The sequence below is a fragment of the Rhinolophus sinicus genome, chromosome 13 (assembly GCF_057876585.1).
Source record: "Rhinolophus sinicus isolate RSI-liver-muscle chromosome 13, RSI-T2T, whole genome shotgun sequence".
NCBI classification, from domain to species: domain Eukaryota; kingdom Metazoa; phylum Chordata; class Mammalia; order Chiroptera; family Rhinolophidae; genus Rhinolophus; species Rhinolophus sinicus.
The window spans coordinates 13,169,407-13,196,348 of record NC_142513.1 but is presented as its reverse complement, the minus strand read 5'-3'; the positions used below and the strand labels follow the sequence as shown (position 1 = coordinate 13,196,348).

The 26,942-nt window shown below is 48.0% G+C and overlaps 1 protein-coding gene across 1 annotated transcript in view; it reads right to left on the bottom strand.

Annotated features, from left to right (window-relative positions):
- The window catches only part of JPH2 (junctophilin 2), a 60,877-nt gene extending 34,813 nt beyond the window's left edge, over positions 1–26,064 (bottom strand). The window contains exons 1-2 of the mRNA XM_019748720.3: positions 25,109–26,064; positions 2,541–3,321 (exon numbers count right to left, since the gene is read on the bottom strand). Coding sequence (XP_019604279.3) covers positions 2,541–3,321; positions 25,109–25,487 — 1,160 coding nt within the window. The 5' untranslated portion in view covers positions 25,488–26,064. The remainder of the gene's footprint in view (positions 1–2,540; positions 3,322–25,108) is intronic.
- Positions 26,065–26,942: the final 878 nt, after the last annotated feature.

Sequence of the window (26,942 nt, the reverse complement as noted above, 5' to 3'; positions counted from 1 at the left end):
TGCCAGGTGGCCGTGGGCATATTACATTCCTTCTCTAGGCCTCAGTTTCCACACCTGTAGAATGAATTCATTGAATGACAACAATGACTAGTAACGCTTATGGAGGCCTTGTTAGGTGTCCAGCCCTGTAGAGCAGGCTGTGATGTGCTACCCATTTTCCCCCTCAGGACGGAAGGACTTCTTCCTCCCTTCCCCCTTCCCCACCCCCCAGCTCAGCTGCACAGAGTCCTGTTGGCTGTCAGCCCTGCCTAGGAATTGCCCTTGGCTGAAGAGAGCCATCCAGCCCCAGGTCACGCCCCTTTCCAGAGAGCATCCTGCATCCTGTGTAGAGGACGTAAAGATCCAGCACCCTCATTTCAACTTGGGACAACCCTGAAGGTCATCTCCACTGAAGCGTGCCCCTTGTGGTCGGCTGAGGCCCTTGTGGAGACTGCACTGCAGCCCCCCTGTCTCCCTCTGCTTAATCCTGCTTCCTTCCCTTCCCCACAAGTGTTGATCCTGAGAGCGCTCTCCAGAAACTTCCCACACACTAATCTCCACCTCAAAGCCAGCTTCCCAAGGAACTCACCCATAACAGGACTGTGATCCACTGACCCTGCACTATCTTTCTTAACCTTCAGACCAGCCCCATGTTACCAGATGACACAACTGAGGCTGAAGGAGTCCCTGGTTGGGCCAAGAACCTACAACTAAGAAACAGTGGTGCCACAGACGGGGACACCGAAGGTCAAACAAGCAAACTGATTTGGTAGGTCTCTGAGCTAACAGATGGTCAAGCCAAGATTTGGTTCTAGGTTTGCTAAACTCTGAAGACCACAGTGCCACAGCCTCCAACCCAGGCCATTTAGAGCCACCAGCAGGATCGCAATAGGCACAGGCACAGGCGAGTGCCTTTACCGTTGCCCTGCCACTTACTGCTGTCCTTGCAGCTCGCTCCACACTTGCAAAACGGGAACAATGACAGTACCTACCTCATCAAGAACTTGTATAGATTAAATGAGTTAACATACGTAAAGACCTCAGAACGGTGACTGGCACATAGGGAACCCTCTATAACTGGTAGATTAAAACAAATCACGCAAGCAGCGGACAGCTGCTGTGAGATGTTCTGAAAAGATGTCCATGCAGCTGAGTGAGAGTCGGCCTGTGACGGGGCTGGGCCTTGTCAGCTCTCTAAGGGGTTCAGGCTTGACCTGAGCGCTGAAGGAGAAGTAGGAATTAGGAGGCAGCAAGAGGAAGGAAGGGCACTCCAGGCAGAGGGCCCAGAAGGAACAAAAGCCTCTGGAAGGGGAACGAAAGAAGGATGATAAAAGGCCCGCAGCACTAGCACAGAGAAAAAAATCCAGGTCCAGGGCAAGAGTGGTAGAAAATGCAGCTGGGTAGGAAGGTAGGAACCAGATTCTGAAGGACTGCTTACTACCTGGGTGATTTGGGGAAAAACACTTTATCGTTCAGAACCTCATTTGGCTCATCTGTAAAACGCAACTAAAAATAGTATTGATCTTATAAGGTCCTTAAGGAGATCGAATGAGTCAATATTTGTAAACTACTTAAAATAGTACCATGTACACAGTAGGTGCTACAAATGTTTGAAGACAACGTATAACTTTTTCTGAAGTACCATGAGAAGACATAAAGGGGTTTGAGTATGGACGAAAGGATGGTGCTGAATGGATGGGAGGGTGGATGGATGCAGGGCTGGTGGATGGGTAGATGGGAGTGGCTGAGCAAATGGAAGTGTGGATGGACTGTTGGGTGGAAGTATGGTTTGGGTGATGGAGGTGGTTAGATGGATGGATGATGGATGAGTGGTTGAATGATTGGGTAGGTGAGTGGGAGTGGATATTGTTTCTATGGGTGGAAGCAGGTTGGATATTCGGATGGGTGGCTTGGCAAATGGATGCAGTTGAGTGAATGTGTGTGGTTGGTGGATGATGGGATGGATGGGTGGTTAAAGGGTGTCTGAATGTTTGGATGGGTGTGTGAGTGGTTGGGTGGGTGGATAGATGGGTGACTGGGTGGTTAAGTGGGTAAAGTGATGTAAAGTTGGATGGATGGATGGGGGTGGATGTGGAAATGGCTGGATGGACAGGTGATTGTTCAGATGGATGTTAGACAGTCTGAGTGACTGGAGATGGTTGAATCTCCAGTCAACCTCATAGAGGGGTTGAGTGAACCTCATAGAGGGGTTGAGTGAATGAAGGGGTTGCTCAGGTGTGTAATAGAGAATTTAGGTGAAGGGAGGGTTTGGGTGAATGTCCAGATGACAAGGTGGTTGGATGGATGGTTGCATGCATGCATGGATGGATGGATGGATGGATGGATGGATGGATGGATGGATGGATGGATGGATGAGTGGATGGATGAACAGGTGACACCAGATCGTTAATGCCTCCAATTAACCCTCTAAAAATCATGGAGGAACCCCATGGTAAAAGAAGCCGAAACAGGCTTGGAGATAAGGCCTCCTAGATGGCCCGGTCCCAGGACTCCTTCCCGGTGAGGGCCTATCCCATCTGTGCCCACCCCAGGAGTCCTACCTGGAGGCAGCGATCTCAGCCTTCTGGCGCGCTATTGCCGCTGCGCGCTGGGCGCCCTCCATGCTGTGCTCCACCTTCTGACGGACCTTGCTGCTCTTGAGCGGCAGCACGCGTCGCTTGGTGCCTTTGACCAGCACGTTGTGGCGATACTTGCCCTCCTCGCGGTGGCCGTCGGGCAGCGTGGTGCAGCCGTAGCCGTGGCGCAGGTTGTCCAGCCACTCGCCCTCGTAGCGGAGGCCGCTGGAGCGCTCGCTCACGCCGAAGCCCGAGCGCTTGTCGTTCTTCCATTCGCCCATGTAGGTCTCGGTGGTGGTGGCGTCGATGTCGGCTTCGAAGGGCGCGGCGTCGTCGGCGCCCTCGCCCAGGCTGGTGGTGGAGGCGGCGTCGCTGGCGCCCGAGCTGAGGTCGCTCTTGAGGAAGCTGACGCGGCTGCGCTGGCTGCCCAGGGACGTGCGCGACTCGGCCCGCCGCAGCTTGCCCAGCAGCGCGCCCCGCTGGAAGAAGCCCGCGCCCTTGGGCGCCCGCGCGGCCGCCTCGGCGTTGGCCAGCAGGCTGAGCGCGAAGCCGCCGCGCGGGATGGCGGGCGAGGGCAGCGGCGGGCCGTCGGAGGCCGGCGAGGTGGGCGAGTCCGGGGCCACCGTGCCGTTGCTGTGCTCGCTGCGCAGGGACGAGAGCGACGTGCGCAGCGGCGAGCGCACCACGACGGCCATCCCATAGGGCACACTCTGGCGCACACCGTAGCCGTGGCGCATGCCGTTGGTGAACTGGCCTTGGTAAGTCCCTGCGGGTGAGGAGAGGGCGTGTCAGTGGGGAGGCACGACCAGACCCCTGCGTGTGCACAGGGCAGACGTGGGCAAGGCCATGGGGGGTGAGGGGGGAGTTGGAAGGGAAAGCAGGGTGTAAGGTTAGGTGAGTGTGCAAGAACATAAGTGGACAAGCCAGAAGGAGTTTGTGCAATGGTGTGAATCTTTCTGTTGGTGGGAACATGGCAAGATCACAAGTGTGCAAGAGAGTGAAGTTGTGTGCGTCAGAGCGTCATGTGTGAAGTTGTGTGAACAGGTGAGGCCCGGGGAATGCGTGAGGTTAAACGAGTGTGCAGGGACACGAGTGGACAAGCCAGAAGGAGATTACATGATGGTGTGAGTATTTCTGTTGCTGGGAACATGCCGAGGTCTTTAGTGTGCAAAATAGCGTGAGGTTGAGTGAGTCCATTTTAAGTGTGAAGTTGTATGAGCAGGTGAGGGTCTGTGAGTGTGAGTTTAAGTGATTGTGCACAGATTTTGAATCACCCAAGAGAAAATGAATGTGCAAGAGTGTGAGTGGGCAAGACGGTGAGTTTGTGCAATAATGTGAATGTTTGCATTTGTAGGGGTGTGCGAGGTAGTGGGAACATGCAGAACCACGAGTGTGCAAGGCAGTGTGTGCACAGAGGGCAACCAAAATCATGTGAGCATGTAATACGGGGATGCAACATAGCTTATGAGAGCATCTGAAATTTTGAGTGTGCAAGGGAAAGCAAAGTTGAGTGAGGGTGCAAGGCTGTTAGAGGGTAAGAGAGAAAATTTGTGTAGCAGGCGAGGCTCTGTATGTGAGGTTAGATGTGTGTGCATGGCTAACATACTGTGCAAGGTGATGGAGCTGTCCACTCTCATGAATGAATAAGACAGTGAGTTTGCACAGGAGTGTGAATGTTGAGGAGCATGGGACTGTGTGAAAAGCATGAGTGTATGTGCAAGGCCATGTGTATAGAAAACTTTTACGGGCATGCATGCCCATGTCAGTGTCTTTTGACTCTATGAGATCGTGAATGTGCAACGCAGTGTGTACACAGTGGGGTGAGTGCCCACTGGAGGTAACATTATGGGCATGTGAGAGGTTCTGAGTGAGCAAGATTAAAGCTCTGTGTTAAAGCTTTGTGTTAAAGCACAAAGTAATATGAGGCATTCTAGAATAAGTGAGTGTGTGAGGTTGTGGGCATTAGTGAAACTGAGACCATGTAAGACCATGTGTATGCAGGATAGTGGCGTGTACAGATGTCAGCCATGAAGGGCTTGCATGTGCATGAGGAAGCACATGAGCTCCTGGGAACCAGTCTCTGTAAGGGGGCCATCATGTGAATAAAAGGCAGCACAGAGCGAATGATTAGGCAAATAGACCCCAGAGCAACGCTGCTGGGTGCAACTCCTGTCTCTGCCCTTACTAGCTGTGTAACATTAGGCAAGTGACTTAACCTCTCTGTGCTTCAGCTTCCTCATCTGTCAAACAGAGATAATAATCGCCTCTTACCTTATAGGGTTGTCTGAGGTTTAAATAAGCTAATATCTGAAAAACTCTGGAAGAAAAGATATGTGTGTGATATTGTGATTTTACGAAGTTGTGCTAGTGTGTGAGGCCACCTGAATTGTGTGAACAAACTGATACAAAGCTGACAAAACATCTTCATAGCTCACCCCCAATCTAATGTGCTGTGCTCCCCAGGGCTCCGTCCAAAACCTTCCCCGTAAATATACCCTCAACCTCTTCCCCTGCCCTCCACACATCAGCTCGGAGATGGATATGCCCCCCTCCAGATGTTATACAGCCACCGGCAACTCATGTCCCCTCCCCCCACAGACACCTCTTCCAGCTCCTTGGTCTTTCTCTCCTGGGCAGCCAGTTCTCTGCTCTCACCTTCACTTCTCCAGTATAGAGAACAGTGTCTGACACAATGTTCATTTGAATTGAGGGGAGAAACCGATAGCCTTTGTTTTGAACACACGCTGATGATCCCTTCCCCTGGTTAACCAAACAACAACAACAACAACAACAACAACACCCAAATGGCCTTCTCTCAACAAACCCTACTCAGGATGGCTAGGTCACTGAAACAGCTGGCCAGGTAAGGGACTCCTGAGCTCAATCAGGCCTTTGCACAGGCTGTTCCCTCTGCCTGGAACTCTTTTCCTCCAGGTAACCAACCTGTCTTTGCTCATTGAGCCCTATCCTGACCACCCTATTTAAAACTGCAAGCTGCCTGCATCCCCACAAGCACCCAGACAGCCCTCATTTACTTTTGCTTTTTTCCATAGCGTTTATCACCTTCTCTCTAACATACCATATGATGTATTTATCCTATATATTGCCTTTCTCTCTGCTAGAATGGAAGCTCCATGAGGTCAGGGATCTGTCCTGTTTTGTTCTCCGATGTCTCCCCAGCATCTGGAACAGTGCCTGGCACATAGAGATGCTCCACAAATATTTGCTGAGTGATTCGCTGAACCTGTACAGAAACTCCATCTCATTGTTTGACTCTGAGCAACTCTCTTCCCTCCTTAAGGCCTCCATTGGCCCAATGGCCAATGATATGTTGGATGTGAAGTTCACTAAGATTTGGCCTAACTTTGAGACATAGGACTTGTAGAAACGGGGGCACTGTGACTCTGGAGGCAAAGGACAGTGCGTCCACGTGACTCCACACTGCCTGGTGCCTCCCAGCACAGGCTGTTCCAGCTCAGGCCCCCACTCCAGCCTTTTCACCATGAAGAGCCCTGTCAAGGATGATGTAGAGTGCCAAGGGCTCACTTAAACCTCTCAACAGTCTTCTGAGCGGGGGTCCCCTACGATGCTCATTTACAAGAGAGGAAGTTGATGGTCTGAGAGGTTAGGGGACTTGACCAGGAAAGCAGGATACAAACCCAAGTCTTTCTGATGCCTAAAGCTCACCCCTGAGCCCATGGTTCTCAATCCTGGCTGCCACATTAGAAGATCTAAACATAAAATACAGATCCCTTAGGCCTCACCGCCAGAAAGTCTGCTTTACTTTGTTGAGGGGGGGCCTGGTGCTTCCTTCCCCTCTGTACAGCAGATAGGAGCAGCTGTGGGTAAAGGGGACATCAGGGCTCACCTCCCTCCAGTGACCAGCCACAAAACAACAGTCATGGAATATCAGCTATGAAAAGGCCAGAGAGAAATGGAGAGAGACAAAGAGATGGGAGAGAACTGGGCACGAACTAGTAGAGGAAGATGCAAATATGATCCCCATCTCCCAGGGGGATTGATGTTCAGAGAGGTTATGTCACCTACCCAAAGTCACACAGTGAAAAAGGAGCAGAACTGGGATTTGAACTGAGGCTTGACTTAAACCCAGGAAGTGGGAAAATGAGATTGTGTGGCAGAAAAAATGAGCAATGAGAATGTGGTACAAAGGATGAAACACTAAGGAGATGGACAGATGGAAAACTAATATGTTCCACTTTCCAAGCTCATTCATTTGTGGTCACATTGTGTGGGAGGCGCGAAGACAGAAAGAAATGTGCAGTCAGAGACAAACGAGTTTGTCACCTAAGCTGGGGAACCTTGGACAACCTCACTTCTGATTCTTAATTTCCTCATTTGGAAAATACAAAAATAATACTTGCTTTCTAGGGTTTTCAGGAAGGTTAAAAAAGAGACAACAACAGCAAAAACAAACAAACAAACAAACAAAACAGGAAGCAACCCAAATGTCCACCAGCTGGTAAACAAACTTTGGGCAACCACTCAATGGAATACCTGCCATCAATAAAATGTAGCAAACTGCTCATATACACAACATGGGTGGATCTCAAAAAATGCTCAGTGAATGAGGCCAGAGACAAAAGAGTACACACTGTACATACAAACTGTATGATTCCAATTGCATGAAAGTCTAGAAAGAACTAACCTGTAGTGACAGAAAGCAGATCTGCGGTTCCCAGGGGCTAGGGGTGGGAGGGATCCACTGTGACAGGGCACACGGAACTTTTGGAGTAGATGGAAATGTTCTAATATCTTGATTGTGCTCGTGGTTACACAGGTATACGCTTGTCAGGACTGTACACTTACAATGCATTGTACTGCATGGAAATTATACCTCAATAAAGTTGATTTGATAAATAAATAAATTGTAAATAAACTTTTAACGGGGAAACAATAAACCACCCAGCACAGCTTCCTGCAGGTATCCATCGGGAAATCCCATCAGATCTACTTTCCAGCTGAATCTAGAATCCAGCCACTTCTCACCATCCCCGATGCTACTAGATGGTCGTCTGAGCCACCATGATTTCTCACCAGGATTTTCGTAACGGCTACTACACTGGTCTCCCCCTTCTGCCCTTGACCTCTTCCAACTATTCTTGACACACCCACCAGAGGGATTCTGTACAAATATAGCAAATCAGATCCTGACACTGCTGTGTCTCTTCTCACTCAGAGGAAAAGCTGAGGTCCTTAGTGACTCACAAGGCCCTGACTGATCTCATCCCCATCACTCCTCCATCCTCGCTTCCTCCAATTCTTTCCTTGCCCTCACTCCACTCTGGCCACAAAGGCCCCCTTGCTGTCCCTCCCCCACACTAATCACTGTCCTGCCTCAGGGCCTTCGCATTGGCTGTTCACTCTTCCTGCAGATAGCTGCCTGGCCCACTCCCTCACCATTTCTAAGCCTTTACTCTAAAGTCACCTCAGTGAAGCCTCCCTGACCACCCTATTTAAAATTATAATCCCCACCTGAGGTTTTGTGTCTCCCTTATTTGCTTTTTTTCCTCATAGCATATCTAATGTAATATATATTTTGCTTTTTCTTTTGTTTATTGACCATCTTTCTCACTGGAATGTAAGTTCCATAAAGGCAAGGATTCATTTTTTTTTTGTTCACTGCTATATCGTTGTGTACTCAACAAACATTTGTTGAATGAATGAATGCATTCCATAACTGTTTATTCTCTCCTTTCTGCTCTATCGATCTGAAAACAGCTCTGTGAAAATGACCAGACAGGTATGTAATGGTTCCTATAAGATTCACCTAGGGGGCGGCCGTTGGTTAGAGTGCAGCGCTCATAACACCAAGGTGGCCGGTTCGATTCCCACATGGGCCAGTGAGCTGTGCCCTCCACAACTAGATTGAAAACAACGACTTGACTTGGAGCTGATGGCAAAACACACTGTTCCCCAATATTCCCCAATAAAAATTAAAAAAAAAAAGATTCCCCCAAGATGACAGAGGTAATAAATACACCAGCACCAAAACTCACATTCATGTCTAGCTTTGCTCCTTCCACTTGTCTCAGAGGAAAGAAGAAAAATATAATATGAAAAGGGAAAGTGAACAAAAATAGAGCAGAGAAGATGGAAAACTGGAGGAAAGAAAGAAGATACCTAGTCTCTAGATTGGACAAGTTTGTGAAATTAATCCTTCCTTTAGCTTAAATTGGATATGAGATGGGCTGACATGGTCCCTTTAAGCCCACAAAAAACAGATTGCAACAGGAGAACAGCTCTTGACCACCAGTTGGGAAGGAAATGGCCAGGCTATATTAGGAAACTTATAAGTGAATGGCAGGAGGCAGACACCCAGGGGAGGCTGGGAGTGACAGGGCCCTGGGAAAGGGGAAAAGCCAAGTTTGGGGGCCGTCCCCAGCCTGACCCTCTCTAAGACAGGGTAGTACTCCCTGCGGATAGGAAGAAGGCATTTGAAGGGGAGAGAAGGAGAACCCAGTCCGCAGCCATCTGGCTGAGAGAGGCCCTTTGTGGAAGTGCCTCCTGATACCCTTTGGGCTGGCCCCCTCACTTGGCCTTGTATACACTGCAGGGTTTTCCACTGCCCTGGGGTGAGGAGCAAGATTCTCAGCAGCCTTCAAGGCCTGGCGTGGGCTGCTCATTCCCACCTCTCCTGACTTACTTCGAATAGCTCTCCAGTCACATTTGCCTTCTCACCTCAGGGCCTTTGCACACGCTTCCCTTCCTCTTCTTCACCTGCTCTTCTCCTCCCTTTCTTCCCTGGCCAACTTCTATTGATAGTTCAAGCTTTAGCTTAAATGGGACTTCACCCGGGAAGATTTCTCGAACTCTACGTCCTGAGTACTGTCACATGATGTCATGTCACGTTGTACTTCTTCTTGATACTTTTCCCATTTGCAATTAGATCATTATAACCATTTGATCACCATAAGTCTTTCTTACCAGAGTCTAGCTTCTAAGAGGGAGGAAGCCATGTCTAGTTATTCCTAGATGGTCCCAGCATCTAGCACAGTTGCCGGGCCAGAGGAAGTCCTTGGTAAACATCTGATGGACCTATATCTTCTGACGGATACCCTACGTTCTTCCAGGGGCAGAAACCACCTCTTCTCATTTCCCTCATGACTCAGTACAGGGTACATGCTCAGTAGTGATTGGCACTGGTTGCCAAGCATGTTTAGCAGCTCCAACGCTGGGGGTTACTGGGATACTTGTAAAAGGCTGGTGAGGGTCATAACCGTGCAAATACAGCCCCGTCCCTCTGACCAGGCTCCTAAATGTCATAAAATCTGAATATCGCCTTCTCCCTACAGTTGCCCTTCTGGTTTAGTATAGGATAACCTGGGTTTTAACCTTCACTCTGATACTGCATAGTTCTAAAACAGGCATAAATTAGTTAAGCCCACTAAACCTCAGTTTGTCCTTCTGTAAAATGGAGGTGATGAGAGCTACTTCGTATGGTTGTTCATTCATTCCTTTGTACTCAGCAAGTGTTTGCCGTGGATCCTGCAATCTTGGTGCTAGGTGCTGGGGATACAGTGATAAATAAATAACATGGTCCCTGCCCTCAGGGGCCTGGAGTCTAGCGCCAGGGGTAGACTAGATTTAATCAGCCATCACAAAAATAAATGTCAGGCAGCCACAGCAGTGCTCCAGAGAGATGATGGGCCAGGTCTTGGGTGGCAGTGGAGTGGGGAGGGTTGGTTAATCAATGACTAAGTGAACTTTATGTGAGGCGGCTGGCTCACAGTAAGTGCTCAATAAAGACTAGCTTTTTGACAGATCAGAGTCTTTGTTCAGAAAAGCTGGCCTAGAAAGGATTGGCTGGAAAGATGAAAAGGAGCCAGGAAGGACAGAGAGAACTCAGAGGGAGAGAATGAGACCAGCTTCAGTTTTCTGCCTCGGTCGGCTTGCTTGCTTGTACCTGGAAAGGCCCAGCTTTCACTGGTTTGGTCACCCCCCTGACTCAGGGAGGCCTCATGGCTTCCAGCCTTGGGAGGAAGAAAATTTGGGGATCTATTTATCAGGGAGACCTGCCTCCACACCCCTAAACACACATGACAGAGTAGTTTCTAGAAGCCACATCTATAATACAAAATCCATACTCCAGGCCAGAGATTATGACTTTATTGAAGGGAATACTGGAGATTTTTTAAGCACCTCAGATGATTCTAATATGCGACCTGGAGTGAGAGTTATAAAACCTCTCCACTGACTTCCAATTAACCAACGTGCTCCGGTGTCTTCTGTAAAACCTGTTAACTGATGTCCTTAGCCCCCTGATGGACCTGGCAGGCAGACCATTTTCTAGCAAGTCCCATGCTCTGTACCCACATGTGGAGTTGTATGTTTATTTAAGACTGTCCCTAAATCTGTTTACTTCACTTGTGCTCATTACTGATATTACGTGATGTATGAATAGTTATTAGCTAAACCAGACGACTATGAAAAAGAAGGTTTATTTCTCTAAAAACAAACTGAGTGCTTTTGGATTTCCACAAAGGATTTCCATAGAAATTGCCCTCAAATTTAGCATGAATAACTATAAAAGACTGGGAACAAAATTATAAAAATCTAGACATTTCCTACACTCAGATTTTTCTGCAAGTGTCTTTGACTTCTCACTCCACTTTAAAGAAACCAACAGAAACTGGAAGTTGTAGAGTATACCTTATAAGAATGCAAGACAAACAATGAGAAACTCCATCAGTTAACCTGGGAGGTCAGGGAAGCAGGTATTGTGTGGATACTGTGTGTTACCCAACAGCAGTTCTGTTCTTCTTGGCTGATAGAACCTCAGTTCTATTCCAAGGTCCAGTCCTCCCCCATGCGACTCAGAGAAAATTTCCCAATCCAGGGTTAAATCATGATGCTCCAAACCAGACATTCAGAACTATCCATCTTGCCAATGATTGGATCAGATATGAGCATGTGATGAAATCTGGCATCAAGACCTGAGGGGAAGTCAGCTGGAGAGGTGGGGCCAGGGAGGCAGGGAAGAGTTCTTAGTTCATATATAGACCAACATGCAGAGAAACATACTTTCATCTGTGGCTGGGTGTTCTTGCATGTGAGGATGACCCCGGGAGCTATGGCAGCCCCCTTGGCACCATGAGGTGAACTAGCTGAGAACAAGACTGACATTCCATGGATGGCAGAGCAAAAAGGTGGTGAGAACCTGGGTCCTTGTTGATGTTGTTGAACCTCCAAATTAACCAATTCTGAGACTGCCCTACTTCTGGATTCTTGTTTATGTAAAATCATAAATATCCTTATTGTTCAAGTCTGTGCTGTTCCGTAGGGTAGCCCCTAGACTATGGTTATTAAGCACCAAATTGCAAAGAATTAGTACAAAAAAGAACGTAAAATAGCTCACTAATAATTACATATTGATTACATGTAGAAATTATAATATTTTGGATAAGGTAATAAATAAAATATAAAAATTAATTTCACCTTTTCTAATGTGGCTACTAGAAATTTTAAAATTACATATGTAGCCCACATTATATTTCTATGGAAAGTGCTGGTTTAAATCATTTGGAGTTAGGGTTTTCTGTTACCTGCAGACAAAAAAAAAAAAAAAATCCTGACAGATACAGGTATTATCATTCTAATTTCACAGTTGAAAAAATTGATACTAAGAATTTAAATGACTTGCTCATAATCACACAAGGATAGCAGTTGTTGGCAGTTACTCACACATGTCCCGACACATTCTCCTCTGTACTGCTAAGAATCTGAGGATGTCCTTTACAAGTTAAAGCTTCAGAAGTCCTCACCCAAAGCTCAGCTCTGAAGAAAGCATGACCATTTCAGAAACCCAAGGGAAGTCTGGGAGATCCAGTGTCCACTGTGAGACAGAGAAGAGACCTCTGGGCCAGACCAGGGACTCTGTCTCCAAATAGAGAATGGACACTGAGAACACCCCCCTTCTGGCCAGTAACACCTGCCTATTTCTAGGAAACTGTCCGAGGTCCAAATGTCAGTGTCCCTAGAGGACTGAACAGAGATGGTGAGAAGGCCATCAGGACGAGCCCCTCTCCAGGAGTCCCCACTGCCTGTTAAAGTCCTTACCTGACAGGCCAGTGTCTTCCTGACCTGGACCCAATTTGCCTTCTCAGCTTTGTCTTCCCAAATCTGCCAGAACCCAGTTGCAAAGCCACCTCCTTCAGGAAACCTCCCCAGGCCACCAACCTTCCTCCAAGCTCTCATTGCTTGCGACACTCCTCACTTCCTACCTCCTATGGCTGCTATCTTGGTCTGTATCTTGCCTATTTTGTCTAACAGCCATCCCTGGTCCTTCTCCATGTCCTCTCACATCGTCTCAGATGTTAGCACAAACCATTGGGCAAGACCAAGGAAGCATCATCAACAGATTTCAGACAGGGCTTAACATGGAGCATGGCAGGTAGGGGAGGGGGCACCAGAGAGTCTAGGGAGCAGTGGCTGCTGTCCAGGCACACCAAAACCTGACCAGGTAAACCAGGAATGCCATTGTGGGGGACATGCCTGCCCGCGTCATGGACATTCATACACTCTTGAGTATAGGGGGCCCATCCCAGCTTGGCTCTAACCCATCTTGATAAAGACTGTGGACCCAGTGTCCCAGAGAAAGCAAGTCAAGCCTGAGACCTCTTTAGAGGCAATAAAGAATAATGGGAACAGATAGACCTGATTCTGAGTGTCCCTGAAATTCCCCAGCCTCTTTATCTCCACCCATCCTTCCAGTCCAGGCCACACCAGTCCTCCCTGGTTGACTCCAACAGCACCTCCCCTGGTCTCCCGCCTCCCCCAATGCAATCCACCCTTCACTGCCACCAGAATCACCTCCGTTGTAAGATGCAAATATGATCCAGTTACCCCACTTAAAACTCTGCAATGGCTTCCCAGTGCCATGAGGGAGGATTGTCTTGGTCCCTAGGAAACATATCCTGACACTGAGATCGCAGGTGAGTGATTTGGGGAGCAAAGGAGTGCTCTCGGAGTGAACCCCTGGAAAGAAGGAAGTAGGATTTGATGGTGGAAGAAGTTAAACAGTTGCAACCGAGGCCTCAGCTGATCCCATGGGGATCTCTGGAGGTGGCCCTTCAAAGATGTCAAACATCAAACCAAGAGGCCAGGTCTTTGTACTCCTGTATCATTAGCTACGGGCTGCCCACAGAGTGAGGCACCTCCCTTGGACAGAAGGTAATGCCCAGCTATGAGCCATCAGCAGTCAACTCTCCCAGCAGCTAAGGGGACGAGGATCCTGGTCTGAGAGTGTCCTGCAGCATCTTCCATAGGAGGAAGTTCCAACTCCTCACTGTGGTCACGAAACCCTCATGACCTGGGCCTGCCAGCTCTCCAGCCTCTCCTATCCCACTTCCTCTCTCAGTCTGTGCACCGCAGGCTTTTCTTGCACACAACAGACTCCATTCCCACCTCCAAGGCTTTGCATTTAATGTGCCTTTTGCCTGGAAGAGTGTGGCTCTCCTGTCACTCTGTTAACCCCTATTCACCCTTCAGATCTTACCCTCAACGTCGCTTCCTTAAGGAAGCCTCCTCTGACTACCCGACCAGACTAGGTTCCCCTGTTATCAGCTCATAAACTCTGCTACTTTCCCTTCACATTATTTATCTCCTCTTGTAATGAAATCACTGTCCAGGGCTGGTCTCTGCTATTAGAATTCATGCTCCAGAATTCACTGCAGCATCTCCAGCAATCAGTGTGATGACTGACATTCGGCAAATACTGTCAAATGAATGAACAAGTACATGGTCTTGGACAAGTTCTCTTTGAATCTGTCGCTGCTGAACAATGTAAACTTAGCAAGTTTACTCTGCAGATTTGCTGTGAGTAGCACATAGGTTATGTAGCAGAGATCTCAGACTCTCAACAAATGCTGGCTCCCTTCCCTTCATGGGAAAGGACTGCAGGGTGACCAGTTATCCCAATTTGCCTGAGCTGGAAGGGTTTTCTGTGATGTGGGGCTTTCAATACTAAAACCAGGACCGTTCCCAGGCAAACCAGGATGGTTGGTCATCCTAAGTCTGGGTGAGAAGGAAAAGCGGGCATTTCATATTAGCACAGTGTTCAGTGGTACAGTGGTAAAACAGCTTTTTGGGAAAATAAACAAACAACCCTGATTTGTAAGGTTAGTCAGTTTCTATCATAGAAATATTCCCATCATGGCCAATCAAACTACCAACAGTAGAACAGCCAGCTCACAAAATTTCTGAAAATTTAACAGTGGGCTCTCATGAGCTGGTTAGGAGCTAGTGCCAGCACCCCATGTTTAATACAGACTGGCGTGTTGATAATACCTTCAAATGTGCAACACGTTCATGTACAACCTCAACTAGAGGGACAGTAAGAATATCTCCGCCCTGAGGAGGTCACAGCTGGAGTGGACCCTGGAGACCATCTAGTCCAAGGCAACAAATAATCTGTCACTTGGGCCACCTCTTCCTTACCCTGTGTCCACAGCAGACATTGCTAATTGGTCGCGCTGTTGAGTCTTAATAAGGCCATGCAGTCTCCCCTCACCACGTCTCCAGGCAGCCACGGTCAGTTAGCTGGTGTAACATCTGAGAGAAAATCGACTTACCCTTAGGAGTACGTGTGGTTCAGCGCCCTCATTATACAGAGGAGGAAGCTAGGGCACAGAGAGGTAGAGGGACCTGCCCAAGGCCACACAGCCAGGCTCAGCTAGGACTAAAACACAGATGTCCTGCCTTGCATGAAGAGCTGAATACCCCAGAATGAGGAGGAACAAAGGGAGATTATTTGACATCTGAGCCTAGATTCTGGAGAATTCTGCTTAGAGCCCCCAAACATTTTTTGTACCCTGAAGGTTTCTTCTCATGTCTGGACATAAATGTCATTTATGTGTTGGGGGAGGGCACTGTTTAAAAAAAATTACAAACATATGCTCATTGCATAAAATTTCTAACAGCAGAGGAATATTTAAAAAGAACAAAACTGTGTACTGTCTCCTCAGGGGTAATTGCTGTTAACAATTGAAGTCTTTCTGGGCTTTTTTTCCTACTCATTTACAAGCCTGTACAAATAAACAGACCAAAAGGTTAGCTGTCCCCCACTCTGCCACTGAGAACAGTGCCCTGTCACTGAGAACACTGCCTAGCGCATAGTAAGCACTCAGTAAATATTTGTTGAATGGCTTCTGTTCTCTCCAAGTGTCTTAGATTCCTTTCCATATGAGGGTAGGTGGGTCCGCCTCTGTCTTTTTCACGGATTTGTACTTGATGGCACGATCTCATGAGAGAGTTGAACAGTCTCCTCTGTGTGAGCATTTAGACTGTGCTCTGTTTTTCCCAGAATAATCCCAAGGCCTAGCTCTCTGGCTGGCCTGCAAGGTGGCACCAACTCCCTTCTCGTGGTTCCCAAATGCTGCCGCCCATCAAAGCTCCACTGTCTCGGGTTTCCCAGGATCAACGCTAGGTGACCCTAAGTGGAGGAGCTGGCGGCATTTGTGACCAGCTCCAGGGAGCAGGGTCGGGTTGCAGCCACGTATGACAAGTCCTCGTAGCCTGCAGGGCTCCACCACCCCCACATCCAGAGGCTGCTGCCCCGGATGAAGCCCCACAGCTCGCACAAGAAGCAGGGGATTAACCAGGTGACGTGGCCTGGGTGCTGACAGCCCCGGGGCCTGTGGCCTGGATGAAAGCCCCTTTGCCAGGCATCGGGTCAGCTCAGCAACCCTGCGGCTTTGGAAACCAGAAATAATTGGGTGTGTGGCAGGAGAAGACAAACGGGATCAGGGGAGAGGGTCTGGGGTTCAGGAGGCCCCCCAGTGGTCATTCAGGCCCCTGTCAGTGTGCAGGCGTCCGCACAACCCTCATGCCCATGTGGCATGTTTAACAGGCATCTCTCACTCACGATGTCCAACACTGATCTCCTGACCTTCCCTCTTCAAACCCTCCTCCTATCTCGGGTTAGGACAATGCCATCCTTCTGTGGCTGAAGCCTTGGAACCATCCTTGACTCCTCTTTCTCTTGTTCCCCCATCCAATCTAACCACAGAAATCTCTCGGCTCTACCACCAAAACACGTGTGGATCCAGAGTTCAACCACTTCTCTCCATCTCTACTGCGACGAGACGGTGGTCCAAGGCACTGTCGCTTCTCACCTGTATTACTGCATCAACTCACTAATTGGTCTCCCTGCCTCTACCCTTTTTCGGCTCCACCTCCTCTCCCCCAAACAGTCTCTCAAGACAGAATCCCTTTAAACAAAGTCAGACCACGTTACTTTTATAGTCCCCCTTTTTCTCAAAGTAGAAGCCAAATTCTTACAGCGTCCTAAAAGCCCTGCATGAAATGCCCCCCTCCACACCTTGCTGGTAGGAATGTTATGTAGGTGATGCTGTGTCCTTCCCTGCACATCCCATCAAGGGCCCATATTGTCAGCTTGTGCTGCCATCCGTGATGTGAAATGTGGTCACTCTGTGAAGATGGCATCCATAAAGGATTCCAATTGAATTAACAGTAGAAGAAATAAAAAAAAAACCATTGTGCATGCCAAACAGCATTTCCTGCAGGGCTCAGTGTGTGGCCCCAACTCTACACTGTCCATAGAGTGGTCAGCTGCCATGTGCTTGGGCACTTGCAGACACAGTGTGCTTACTGGAGAGTGGGGGGTCCTGGAGTTCCCACTGCCCCTGGAGCACTCTGTGGATTTTGTCAGCTAGGTCAGGACCCGTCGTCTCTCAGTTACACAGGAGCAAGCAGGGGTCCTGGACGCTTCACTTGTGACCAGACCTAACCGTGCACTTGCTCTGTGGCTCTGGCTTGGGAAGGCTAGGCGAGAACAAGGATGACCCTCCGGTCTATGGCAGGAAGCAACCCCCTCACCCCACACCCCACTCTCACCCAAGGCCCTCAGAAAATGACACTGGACATTCCGCATAAGGGTGTGGCAACAAGGGCTAGTCCAGGGAACAGCTGCTGGGGACACGGAATTAGCAGACCCTGGAAGCAAGCAAGCTGGATGAATCCCAGAGGACTGGACTTGGACAGGGACACGTCTGGGGGACTTGGCCAATTGGACACATGCCTCAAGAAAACAAGGCTGCAGAGAGGAAGGAGTAATTACGTCCCCTTTCCTGTCTTTTTGAGGGTCCGCTCTGCTCCCCTGGGGTCCCAGATAATGCCAAGAAGCTGGTGTGACATCATCTCAGCCGGCTGTCACTCTGACCCCTGGCTGTGAACTGGGACATGAGATTTTTAAGATGAGGTTAAATTATGCTGATTCTACATTTGAAATGGAATCGTGCCTGGCATGGGTTCCATCTACGCTGGCAGGACTCAAGTCAGAACTAAGTGAATCAAAATCTTGGCTTCTTAACTGCTCCAAAATCAAAAGCTAGTTTTTGTGCTAACGTATTCTCCCTAAACCAGCACAGCTATGATTCAGGCCACCCTGAATTAGTGCGCCCTTTAGACTGTGCAAGAAATACAGAAAGAATATGTTCCAGCATGTTCTATGTGGCAGGCCTTATGTTAAGTGTTTTTTATGTATTATCTCATTCTATTGTTTCAACCATATTTTGAGGGAGATTTTCACATCCCTAATGGAAAAAAGGAAATGGAAGCTTGGAAAGGTTACATGGCATGCCCACGTTCACGGAGTTAAGAAGTGACACGATTGGGATTTGAACCCAGATCTGGCTACTCTAAACCCCGAGTGTTTACGTACCACGTGTCTCCCTTCAGCACTGTCAGACTCTCTTAGGACTTTGATTTTTTAATAGCAATCAAGAAATTTTAAGTTAAAAGATGCTCCTCTTAAATCTGAAAAACAAAACAATCCAACTAGAACTAAGAAATTAATTTAGGAAGGTAAAAGGATTCAAAGTCAATACATGAAAATAATTATATTTCTATGACCCAGCAATGAACAATTGGAAAAGTGAAATTTAAAATGTCATTTACAATATTGTAAAAAAAAAAAAAACTTGTTAATTATATTCAACAAATGATGTACCAGACACTGAAACCTGCAAAACATTGCTGAGTGAAATTAAAGAAGACCTAAATAAATAGGGATATGTACCATGTTCATGGATTGGAATACTCAAGGCTGTTAAGATGTCCATTCTCTCCATATTGATGTTTAGATCTAATGTACTTTTAATCAAATTCCCAGCAGGCTTTGCAGTAGAAAGCGACATGCCGCTTTTATAATATATATAGAAATGGAAATGACCTAGAATAACCCAAACAGTCTAGAACAAGAAGAGCAAAATTGGAGGATTTATTCTGGTTTAAAACTTACTATAAAACTCCAGTAACCAAGGCAGTGTGATATGGGCATAAAGATAGACAAACAGATCAACAGGAAAAATATTCCTTTGGGAGGCAATTAAATTAAATATGGAGGTTAAGTTGCTTCAAGGAACACATATCACAGGCTCAGATAATGTGACACCAAGTATTGCTCACTTCTCTACCCTGGCAAATTATTTAGTTCCCATGTTGAGAGTCAATTGGACTAAAATGGGCTGAAGTCATCAGCTTTGGGCAGGAGAAAAAAATGAGCATATTTAGAGCATAGAATCTTGGGCTTTTGACCCAGTTGTCATAGTTAAATATAAAAGTACCATCTTTCCAGCATGTAATAATAAATAAAAGCACTAACCAGAGGCCAAACTTAGTTCTGAGTGCTTTACCTATATCAAGGTATCATTTAATTCTCTCAACAAGACGGAATTATAGTTCCTGCTACAAGATCAAATAAAAGAGAAAATAGCAAGTAATGCATATAGAAGGGAAATATTGGTTCATGGTGATTTGTTTCAGTTTCATATTGTGTGTGTGTGTGCACAGAATTACAATGTGAAATACATATCTTCAGTAGGTTGCAATCATAAACATTTGAAAGGCACTGGTGTAGTGGCTGAGTTGTTAAGAAGCCAAGTAATACAATCCATGTAAGATTCTTAGCGCAGAGCCTGGTACATAGTAAAGACTCAGTAAATGACAGATGCACTTACATGTGACTATTGTCAAGGCCAGCTTCATGGGCATTCAACCTGAGCGGTCACACAGCCCCCTGTGCTTAGGGTATCGCACTTGGTTTCCTGCTCTTCTGTCACCATCTTGAAATTCTTAATGACTTTGAAGAAGGGACCCTACATTTTCATTTTTCACTGGGTCCCACAAATTATGTAGCCAGTCCTAACTATTTTGTATAGTTGTTTGTCATTGATTAAAATACTTATAATATGAAATAGGTAATTATCACTCATTATTATCAAATTCTATCTCTGCCTCTTATTAGCTAGAGGGCTGTGAGTGAGAATACTTAAATGATCTCAACAAGGGTCTCAGTTTCCTCTCTATAAAATATGGGATAATAGCAGTCCTGCCCGATGAGGTTGTTGTGAAAATTTAAATAACACACGTGCCACATGCCAAAAACAGCGCCTGGCACATAGTACACACTCACAAAATGTTAACTATCATTATTACTAGCTTGATGGAAAAAAGTCAACCTTGGGCCTGGTTTTTCCACTGCACATTTTGGGAAGGGGATTATTGAACTAGATCAATGGTTGGGGAACTTGTTTGAGCACCAGTTATGTTGAGACTCTGACGGCTCTCTGAGGAAACACCTCCCAGGAAAACATGGATTGTCCATGCACCTATGCACACATCTTGCCTGCAGCTTCAGGTCAAGAACCTCGGAAAGCAAAGTAACAATCACAAATGGCTCTTCTAGTCCTGGAGTCTGTGGGTCTCTGGGGTGGGAACAGCCAGTCAGCTACACAACACAGTACTACTTAGGGCCCTGAGTACGCCTGCTTTGGAGTTTTAAGCCAGCAGCTATTTTCAGCTTGGCTCTATATGGCCAGGGGAGGAATGAGAGCTATAGGCAGGGGAGGGGTGCCAAGAGGCTTATAGCAGGGCTTGGGAGGCCTGAGTTCCTTGGCCTATGCCATCTTCCCCTTCCCACAAGAGAACTGGAGAGCTTAACCTCCAGCCAAAGTGACAAGCATGGAGGAGAGGGAGGGTCTGTGGAGGTGGGAATGGTAGGGGCTTCGATGAAGATGCCAGGTCAAGTCACTTTAGAACAGTGATTTTCAAACTTCTTTGACCGTGACCTACAGTAAGAAATACACTTGACATCATGACACACACATAAACACAGATGTTTTAATACACACTATATATATATATATATATATCCAACTGAACAAATGTTTCAGGGAACAATATCTAATTCTTTATGAAACACTCTGATAATTTCTATTCTAATTCTATTCTATTCTTTCATTTTTTAAAAATGCAGGTAAATTGATTTCACCACCTATTAATGGGTCAACACCTTCAGTTTGAAAAACTGCTGTTTTCTTTGGTTTAGAGCCAGCAGTCACCTGTAACATTTGACTGCAAGGTAAGTTGGGGAGTGGAAGAAATGAGACACGCTGTCCCTTTGATCACTACTTCTCAAAAATGGGGATAAGATGCAAATTGCAGGGCTGGCCCAGTGGCTCAGGCAGTTGGAGCTCTGTGCTCCTAACTCCGAAGGCTGCTGGTTTGATTCCCACATGGGCCAGTGGGCTCTCAACCACAAGTTGCCGGTTCAACTCCTACAAGGGATGGTGGGCTCTGCCCCCTACAACTAAGATTGAACACAGCACCTTGAGCTGAGCTGCCGCTGAGCTCCCGGATGGCTCATTTGGTTGGAGCGCGTCCTCTCAACCACAAGGTTGCCGGTTCAACTCCTGCAAGGGATGTGGGCTGCGCCCCCTGCAACTAACAACAGCAACTGGACCTGGAGCTGAGCTGTGCCCTCCACAACTAAGATTGAAAGGACAACAACTTGACTTGGAAAATATCCTGGAAGTACACACTGTTCCCCAATAAAGTCCTGTTCCCCTTCCCCAATAAAATCTTTGAAGAAAAAAAAAAAAGATGCAAATTGCGGCTTGATCTCCGGCTGGACAGCAAGTTTGGGACCTCCTGGTTTTGTACACTGTGTTCTCTCAACCTGGAGCACTCGTCCTCCACCCTTGTCACCGGCGCGTTCCTTACTTCAGAGCCCGGCTTGCCACTTATTCCTCCCTGAATGTCTACGTTTGGTTAGCTGCCCCCCTCTCGCTCCCTTACTCCGTAATAGCACTCCCCTGCCTGGCACCCAACACACTATTAGTACCATTTTGTGTTAGAGTCTCTGGAAAGCAGGGACCTTTTCCATTCTGTTCATGTCGATACTCTCCCCCCACCACCGCCACTCAGTGTAGTGTGTGTTGTGCTGGCTTCATAATAATCACCCAGCAAATATCTATTGAATGAATGAATGATAGGTAATAGTAATAAGAGCCACAATAGTACCTCTTTATTCCGTGAGAAATCTTAGGAGAGATTAGGATAAATCCATTTTATAGATAAGGAAACTAAGGCTCTGAGAAGTTAAGTAACATGGTAGGGGCAGGAGGTGTCGTAACCCAGGGCTGCCCAACTCCCAACCGCTCCAATCACAGGATCTTATTTGTCCACATTCCCTTCGGTGCTACCCAGAATGGGGCAAAGGGCAGGTCCTCAACAAACCCTCGGGGAACTGATGACAGGTTGATTAAAGAGATTTTCCAAAGCAGTGGCCATATCTAATTTTGGAGAGTTGCACCTCGTGTGTGGCTTGGGAGAGAGGCTCTGTGAGGTTTCCAAGCCGCCTGGATGTGGGGTTGTCTCATTCAGAAGAGTCTGGGCCTCTAGAAACCAGAGGAGCAGGTCTTCCGGGTACCTGGGCACACCTAGGATCAAACCCAGGGCCCTGCAAAGCCTCCGTGATCTGGCCCATGCCCACGACTCCAGCGCCAACCCCAGCCTTCTCCCTTCAGTCACGCTGGCATTCTTGCTGTTCCTCAGACATGCCAAACCCAGTCCTGCCTCAGGGCCTTTGCAATTGCCATTCCCTCTGATTGAAAGGAAGTCATGTTTTTTTTTTTAATTAAAGTTTATTGGGGTGCCAATGGTTAGTATAGTTATATAGGTTTCAGGTGTACAATTCTGTAATACATCATTTATAGGTCACATTGTGTGTTCACCACCCAGAGTCAGTTCTCTTTCCATCACCATATATTTGATCCCTTTTACGTTCGGAAGGAAGCCTTCACTCCCTCTCACATCCTCTCCATCCTGCTTCTCAAAACACCCTACCCAAAAATATCACCCTCTTTCTTCTCTGCTACTTTTTTCATAACACTCAAAACTTCTGGAAATTACATTGAGTTTGTTTTCCAGTTTATTTCTGTCTTCTTCATGAGACAGGGAATTCCCTGAGGACTGTGCTTGCACACTGCCCTGGCCCCTGGAACTTGCTGTGGGATGGTAACTGACACATAACATTGGTCAAATGAATGAATGAATGAATGAATGAATGAATGAATGAATGAGTGAATGAATGGGTTTCCCCCCTTTTAGACATATTGGGAGATCAGTCCATAGGTTCCCAGAAATGTGTGTCCCTGTGCCTCACCTTCAGGCCCCAACACACACATACCTTGGTTTGGAGAGAGGGAAGAGGGAAACATTTGGCCCACGTGTACTGTGTACCATTTCGCATAGGTCACTGGTGCCTGGCAAGCACTCAAGGATTATCTCCATCTTATAGCCGGAGAAACTGAGGCTCGCTGTCTGCTTGTCCCCAGTGCTTAGCACAGTGTAGGGCATAAACATCTGGTGAATTGAATTGCAGAGGTTCAACAAACAGCTCAAGGTCACCAAATTAGAAAGTGAGGCACCAGACTGTGCCCTCAGTGCTGCCAAATTCCAGCCAGTGCTGTGTTGCTACCACTGCACCCACCAAAACTCCAGAGACACCACCTCATCCACATCCAGACACATTCAAGGGCGAGCCTTCGCCAGACACCCCCCAACTGGCAGCCTAGTCAGGAGCCTATCCTGCACCAGAGGCTACTCTCTAAATGCCCGAACGCCACAACTTGAGCAAACCTGCCATCCTGGGCTGACTGTGCCCCTTCCTGCCCCAGCTAGCCCAGTCCAGACTGCCCACATCCTGCCCTCCGCCATAAAGAGAGCAGACTAGTGACAAATATAATACACTACGAATGCACTCTGATGCCACATATGTAGTTTTTTAATTAGCCATAGGTTTGCGTTATCTGCGTCAGTGCCTCTTCCCAATGGGACACGTTAGGGAGACTTCATAGGATTATCCTGAACTGGACGGAACCTGAGTGAACATTTAAAGCAGGAGCCCGCAAACTTTTCCTGTAGAGTTGAATAGTAAATATTTCAGGCTTTGAGGGGCCAAGAGGCAAAATTAAGGATGTTATGTAGGGACTTTCATACAATTTTCACGTGTTACAAACTAGTGTTCTTCTTTCAAAAATTTTTTTTTTCCTAAACATTTCAAATGTAAAACCGTTCTCAGCTCTCAAGCTGTGCAAACACAGGCAGCAAGCCAGTCTGGTCTGCTAGCTATAGTTTTCAAGCCCCTCATTTAAAGCAATACTTCTTAAACTTTGACATGCGTTAACAATTGCTGGACCAGCTTAAAACAGACGTCAGGGCCGACCCTCAGAGCTTCTGATTTAGAAGGTCGAAGGGGAACTCCTGAATTTACATTTCTAACTGGCAGACAGATGATGCTGCCTGTCCACTAACCACATTTTGAGAAGTACTGATATTCAAAAACACCCCATTTTATGGGTGAGGAAACTGAGGCCCAGAGAAGTGATCTGTCCAAAGTTACACCCAGTGGACGAGGTGATATCTGCTCTGCCACTTCCTGGGGCTATTTCGCCACAGAAAATTCCTCTCTGTTTCCTTAACCCACGGAGTCCTCTCATGCTTCTGCGCTTTTTACTCATTCCTCTCTCCCACTCCCATCCTCACAAATGCGATTTTCCCATCAAGATCCAGCTCAGATGTCACCTCTCCCAAAGCATTCTTCTCTTTTCTGCCACAGGACTCTGTACTTAGTTGTGTATAATTGATTGTCTACAAGCCTATCTTGGATGCCATAGGCTGTGTCTTATTCCTCTGTATATCTAACCCTTTTACAATGCCTGGCAAATAGGACGTATCACAGAAATATGCACTGGATGGATGGATGCCTGGATGGATGGATGGATGGATGGATGGATGGATGGATGGATGGATGGATGGATGGATACTTCATGATCTATTGCTTGAAAATACTTTTCATGGCAAACTTGAGCCTAAACCCCAATTCTTCTAGAGTACAAGCTACAGTATATTCCACAGTTGATCGTATACCTCGCATGCAAACATAGCACTTACGTCTTACTAAATGTGCGTTGAGTGGACATTTATACGGCAGGCCTTGTAATAAGCACTCCTGCCAATCTTCTCAACAGCCCTGTTATTGGCTCCACCTCTACTAACAAGGAAATGGATACTGAGAGATGTAGAGCAGCTTGCCTGAAGCCACACAGCAAATACCATCCCGGCCCCTCTGATTCTGCACCCAATGGCCCCCCTGCTCCTTCCTCCCTCCACCAGTGCTCCTCACCCGGCTGGCCCCTACCCCAGCTCTGCAGACCCCAGGCTGGGCTTACCTCCATCTGCATAGGTCTCAGTGCCATAGCCGTCCTGCAGGCCATTATTCCAAGTGCCCTCATACTTGGCACCACTGCTGCTGCTCTGCCGGGTTCCATAGCGTCCTTTGAAGCCGTGTGTCCACTCGCCCTTGTAGAACCAGCGTCCCTTGGTTTCTATGCCCAGCCCATGCCGTTTGCCCTGGCTCCAGTATCCCTCGAAGGTGTTTCCACTGGGCCAGGTGTAGACGCCTGCCACTTCAAAGCCAAAGTTCCAGGAGCCCGAGTATTCACCCTGGCCCTTGGGGCCCGTGCACAATCCGTGCCCATGGGCCTTTCCGTTCTCCCAGCCCCCACAGTAGGCCCCACCATCATCAAAGTCAAAGCGGCCCCCGCTCATCTCATCATAGCCCCTGACAACCTCACTGTCCTCCAGCTTGGGGGGAGAAGGCAATGGGGGGTGCCAGTGACCCTCTCCAAGCTTGCTCAGGACAGGGCCCCCCACTCACCACGGCCACACCCCAGCAGGGGGAAAGCAAGATGCCACCAGAGGCTGACCAAGCCCAAGAGCCAAGTCACAAGTGGGTCGGCTGGTCAGTGCCATGCCTGGGAAGTCCCCACTCAGTCAGTCAGCCAGAGGAAGGCTACCAGCTGGGAAGGAAGTGGGAAGGAACGATGCAAAGTCTCCACAGAGCGTCCCAAGTCTGCCTTCCATGGAGTCAAAGGAAAAATGCTGTGATCCCTTTAAGAAGCACAGTGAAGGGGTGGGGTGGCAAGGTCCCCAGTCTGTTTCAAAGAGGGGAAATTCTCCTAGACGACAGTCCCAGCCTCCCCCCAGGCTGAATTCCTGCAGCCCGCTGGCCCCCTTCTCCTCCACCCCGTGGGTGTGTAAGGCTGTCGATCTCCCCGCTGCCCCGCCCCTCTCCAATCCTGCCCTCCTCCCCGGACAGAAAGGTCAGTGTTGCCCTAACAAGGCCATTGGATCTCAGAAGCTGCTCCCAAAATAACCCCCTGGCCAGCCCAGCCTCCTTCAAAGTGGGAGGGGTGTTTCAAATTGGGCTAGTGCTTCGGACCCTGGGAGTGGCTGGAAGGATGAAAAGCAGGGAAGCTGAGAATGAAGTGTAGGCAGCGGGGGCATTCTTGTGGCTTTCCTTCCCCTGGGTAAGCGTTCTCTTCCACCTTCAGGGTCCTCTGAGTCTGCAGGAAGGGAGGGGGTAGAGGAATCGGGGAGGGAGGACTAGGGGAACACCCAGTCCTGGCACACTTAAAACCCCCCAGGGCAAATCTCAGCCCCACCACTGCTCACATGCCCTCACAGGTCCTGGGGCTATGGCAACATTGCCAACCCCAAAAAGGAATCTGGTGACCCAAAGAGAAAGGAACAGGCTTGGTTTCACATATGCGTTTGAAAGCACAGGAGGGATCTCAGGAAAAGAGGTGAGGTTCTGGAAACAGAGTCTGGAAGATAGAGCAAATCTGAGTCCAGTGCTCAAGCACAACCCCAAGTTCCCTCCATCCAGGAACCCTGGGAAAATCCTGAGAAGAACCTAGTGCAAAAGGCACCGACCACTCCATTTTTGTCTCCGCTAAAGGGTAAATACCGCCTCTGAAGGGCAAGGACTCTGTCCTCTATCTCTGGGACACAGGGTTTCCTGTTGCGTTATCATGAGTTCGTCGCAGAAATACTCAAAGATCATGATTTTTTTTTCTTTTCTAATTATCCCTCCAAGCTCTCTTTCTCTCTGGTGTCCTAAGAGCCTGGGAGGCAGCGTCAGGAGTGAAGGGGCTGGGTGGATTCCCAGCACTCAGGTTCCCACCAAACTCCAGTGAAAGGGACAAATCAATCTCCATGACA